General features: G+C 33.8%; 1 protein-coding gene across 1 annotated transcript; it reads left to right on the top strand.

The window, feature by feature from the left end:
* Nucleotides 1-3,109: 3,109 nt before the first annotated feature.
* LOC131079132 (probable E3 ubiquitin-protein ligase ARI8) lies at nucleotides 3,110-4,865 on the top strand. The gene has a single exon (XM_058017025.2). The coding sequence runs from the start codon at nucleotides 3,180-3,182 to the stop codon at nucleotides 4,668-4,670; it is 1,491 nt and encodes a 496-aa protein (XP_057873008.2). The 5' UTR covers nucleotides 3,110-3,179; the 3' UTR covers nucleotides 4,671-4,865.
* The last annotated feature ends 256 nt before the right edge of the window (nucleotides 4,866-5,121 follow it).

Raw genomic sequence — 5,121 nt, forward strand, 5'->3', positions numbered from 1 at the left:
TGATTGATCATCTCTTCAAACTTTGGTGTTTTTGTCATCTGTATCTTCGAGTTCAGTTGTTTGCCTTTGTTTTCCATCTGATTCGAGTAGTGTTATTTGAGGGCACTCATGCAGATTATAGTCTTCTCTACCTTATCATCTTCTATTTCAGTGGAGGTTCTTCATATCGACAATTATTCTTCGATAGTGTTTGCAGCTTCATGCTTCATTGGTGTTCTTCATGTTCATCTTTTGTTCCTTTTTTAATGGGTCAGTCCTTCACTTGTTTTTCTCTTTAGGAGAGGATTTTTTCCCATGAGGTTTTCTCCTTTTCTCCAGTTGTGAGAGATCTTTTGTACTTGGGCACCTCATTAGGCCTAGTTGTCAGGACCCATCGTTACTTTCATGCATTTTTTAGTCCTTAGTTGTTTTTAGCTACTCCCTAAGTTCGTCTTAAGGGGGGGGGGGGTTAGAGTTATCATGTATTACCTAATAATTATTTATTTAATTATTAGTCTATTATCCTCTACACTTAAGCTAAACTTAGGTATTTAGTAATATTGTAGGTATTTAATAATTATTCTAATTATTAAATATACATTATCCCTTTAGGGTTTCTTTAGGGTTGCATAATCTCCTTTTATAAGGATTGTATTGTATTTCTTTATTCATTCCCTCTGAATGATAATCTTTTTCTTCAAAGCCATTATTTCTTTTTTGCCTCCATTCTTCTCTTGTGATAGGTATTTTGCTTGCAGGTGTTCTTGGGATCTCTGAAGTTGTATTTCTCAACTTCTTCAGACACAATACTCCAACTGGCCAAGAACCTCTAAAACCTTAAGAACAACATCAAGACGTGAAGCAACAACCTCAACAAACTCAAAATGAAACTCTCTCTCTTCATGAGTAGAAGATATGGCTTTGATAGATCTGTAACATTTTTTTCCATCTTGGAGTTCAAAACATCCAAAGAAGGGAAAAGAAACCATTTTCTCATACCCAAAAAATGGATCGCCATTAATGACCTCAACCATAGACACCTAGCAAGCTGATTCACCTTCAAATGATCTTCTAGGAGAATATTTAAGAGAAGTTCATCGTCCTCATGGTATTCCATAGAAAACATGGCACCATCCCCATCAAATGGGGATAATCTAAAATTAGATGGAGAAGAATAAAATTATTCTTCCTCCCCCCACCAATCATAAGCCTCGTCTCCATCCTCTTCGACTGCTTTAACGCCTTCATGGTTGCTTGCATCAACCTCAACATTAGTCACAAAATAAAATGTTGATGCAAGGGTTTGAAATTCCCCATCCCCCTCATCTTCATCTGCATCAACTCCATCTCCAACTTCTTCTATTGAATAAGACGTCCCTGCCTTTAGGGTTTAAGAACCAACCTTTTTAGAAATCACCATTAAACCTTCACTATAGTCGCCCTCACCTCCTATATCTCACTCACCTTTAAAGGAGTTTGAATTCCATTCAACTAACCATTCTTGTTACAATGATAACACTTAATATTTCTCTTATCAAATATGCTTTTAGGCTTTTTCCTCTTGTAGTTGAAATAACACTTCTTGTTCAATTTCTTTTTAAATAAGCTTAATTCATGTCTTTTTTGTGTCTTTCATTTCTCTAACTTGTAGTGCTAACACATTCATTTCTTACGATTTTTTATTTTGAAGCAAATTCTTTCTCACCAATTTATCTAAAAATGTATCTTGGTAATTCTTCACAAGACCTCAGAGATCCAACTAGGTGATCAAACACAAGAGTAATCACACCTTTGTTTTCTTCAATATTTATTGCAATATAATTCCACCTTGGAGTTAGAGATTATAATAGCTTTTTCACCACAACCTCTTTGCTTAGAAACCAAGAGTAGACATCTTATTAAGTATATTCTTTACCCTTGTGTAGTAATCACTCACACTTTGTTTCTTACATCTTCAAATTCTCAAAATTTCTCTTTAAAGTTTGTAACTTGACCATTTTGATTTGATCATTTCCTTAGTAAGTTTCTTGTAAAGTATTCTAGGAATTCATGGTTGTCTTTGCATCTATAATCCTTAGAAACAAACTCTTCTGTAGAGTCATTCAATATGAACCAAGGCTTGAGAACTCTTCTTGTTAGCTACCTCATTTTTAGTTGCTTTCTTATTAGATACAAGATTGGCCTAATCAGCAAGCTCTTAATAGTCAATTTCTAAATTTTCTCATTAGATTTTTCCATCAAGAGACTCATCATCTTGATACTTCAACAATCATAGTCATTTACACTAAATTTTTGAATGGGAGAGTTAGCATTTGACATGAGCAATTATTAAAATAATTTGAAGTAAAAAATACATAACCTAAACATCTGCATCCTATAGGTGCTCTCTATCATCCTAATGATGAATCACAAAGTGTGAGATCTAAAACATTGATGCAAAACAAGTTTTACACAGTTAAATCAAAAAATTATATATAACAAACATCATGGACTCTGGAAATTTGATGAGTTTAATAAATTATCCCTTCAATACAATATAAACTAAATAATGTCAAAAAAAAAGATTTAAAATTTAAAATAAATAATTGTTTCAAAAATATTATTTATTACCAAAAATAACTCTTTCAATAAAGATTAAAAAAACAATGGAAATAAATTACCATACCTATCTTTTAAAAAAACTATGTTTGAGGAAAAAAAATAAAAATATATAAATAAAATTGTATATCTAATTTTACAAAAGTTATGTTTGAGGAAAAAAATAATATAAACTAACATATTTATCTTTGAAAAAGTTATGTTTGAAAAATGTCATTGAATGCTTCTATTTTTAACATGATTTTTTATTACTCCAATAATATCTCTCCCCCTCTTTAATATATTTTCTTAAAATAAATATGTTAATATATAAATTAATTAAATATTAAAAATAATGAAACATCATTTGTAAAAAAGTTATTATATCTAGTTTTAGAGGAAAAAAAAAGAGAAAGATCACTTTAGACTTCTATTTTTAACATTATTTAAAGAAAAAAATTCCATAACTTTTATAAAAATAGAAAAAAAAAATATATAAATCAATTCGATAAACAACCATTAGTGAACATATAGGTCGGTCACATAATTTATATGTAAATTGATTTCGCTATATTAACAAGAGAGCTTAAAATCCTTGAACATCCGCATAAATAAGGAAAGATATGGATTACACAGAAGGCCCTGATGAAATGGAGTACGAATCAGAGGATTCCTCTGATACTGAAGAAGATTTGGAATGTTGTGACGAGGAAAAGTATTCGCCGTTGAAGGCAAAAGAGAACAAGGGCATGAAGTGCTATAGGGTTTTGAGCTTTCAAGACATCTGTGAACAACGGGAGAAAGCCATGGAGTCTGTTTCATCCCTTTGCTGCATATCTCAAGCCGAGTCAAGGGTTCTCCTGCAACATTTCAAGTGGAGTGTCGCAAAATTGCAGGATGAATGGTTTCTGAACGAGCAGAAAGTGCGAGCAGATTCAGGATTGTTTCACAAGGCTTCAGTAAAACAGCTTAGGGCTGATGAGCAGTTATACTGTTCGATCTGCATGGATGCCCACTTCATTGCTGACATGAAAGCCCTTGCTTGTGCCCATTATTTCTGTAACAGCTGTTGGGTGAACTACATTCAGATCTCAATTAGGGAAAATGGAATTGGGTGTATCAGTTTGAGATGTCCTCAGCCAAGATGTGGGGCTGCTGTGGGCGAAGATACTGTGCTCTGTTTGATTACAGAGGAACAGGACAGAACAAAATATGGGCAATTTCTTGTTAGATCTTATGTTGAGGAAAACAAAAGAATCAAATGGTGTCCTGCTCCTGAGTGTGAGTATGCTGTGGAAGTGGAGAGTGGAGAGTGTGAGTATGATGTGACCTGCAAATGCTCTTATAATTTTTGCTGGGGCTGCTCAGAGGAGATGCATCGTCCTGTTGACTGTGATACTATTAGAAAATGGGTCTCCAAGGACAAGGGCAGTGCAGAAACAGAAAAATGGAAACTTGTTAATACAAAGCCCTGCCCAAAATGTGGCCGTGCAATTGAAAAGAATCAGGGTTGCATGCATATGAGATGTGTGGCTCCATGCTACTTTGAATTTTGTTGGTTATGCCTTGGGGATTGGAAAGTCCACTATAATGCTGCTTGCAACAGATTTCAAGTTGATGAAGAGGGGATATGGTCAGTTGAGAGAGAGGCCATTAAACAATCCTTGGAGAGATACAGTCATTATTATGAACGATGGGCAGCCCATGAAAAATCTAGGCAAAAAGCACTGTCAGATCTGAAGCGTATTCAAAATCTTCAGATCAAACAGTTGGGTGACATGCAACGCTCAACTGGGTTGCATCTTACATTTGTGACAGATGCATGGCTTCAGATTGTTGAATGCAGGCGTGTGCTCAAGTGGACATATGCTTATGGCTATTATCTTTCTCAAGATGAAACTGGCCACAAGAATTTATTTGAGCACTCCCAAGCTTATGCTGAGTCTTCTTTGGAACGACTTCATCAGTGTGCTGAGGAAGAGTTGCAGCCTTTTATTGCAAGCGAAAAGCCTCCAAAAGAATTTGAGGAATTTCGTAGCAGGCTTATTAACCTCACAAAAGTCACTGCCCAGTATTTTCAGAACCTTGTCAAAGCTCTGGAAAAAACTGAGTGAAAGAAGACTTGAAAACTAATTAAATGGGGGTAAGATTATGTACGCCTAGGGGTTCTATTGGAAAGAAAAAATATGATGTTCTTCATTGTGCAGAAACCTTTAAAAATAAAGTTTGTATATGATTTCAATATAATTTTGAAGTGCAGTTTGTAAGACTAATTATTGTACAAATTATATTCATAAGTTTCTGTTAAACATATTTTCAATTCTGAAACATGTTTCAACTTCCTATACTTGTTATATATTTGTTGAGGCTTCAAATTTAAGGAAACGAACTGGAGAAACCTCTGTTAAAATCTGGAAGACTAAAGCTAAAATAAATATTCAAATTTTTACTTAAAAAAATCCTGTGTTAAAATCTGGAAGACTAAAGCTAAAATAAATATTCAAATCTTTATTTAAAAAATCCTGCATCATAAATTGTTTGTAGGTGACAGATTAAATATTTAAA

Source organism: Cryptomeria japonica, chromosome 10 (genome assembly GCF_030272615.1).
Source record: "Cryptomeria japonica chromosome 10, Sugi_1.0, whole genome shotgun sequence".
Classification (NCBI taxonomy): domain Eukaryota; kingdom Viridiplantae; phylum Streptophyta; class Pinopsida; order Cupressales; family Cupressaceae; genus Cryptomeria; species Cryptomeria japonica.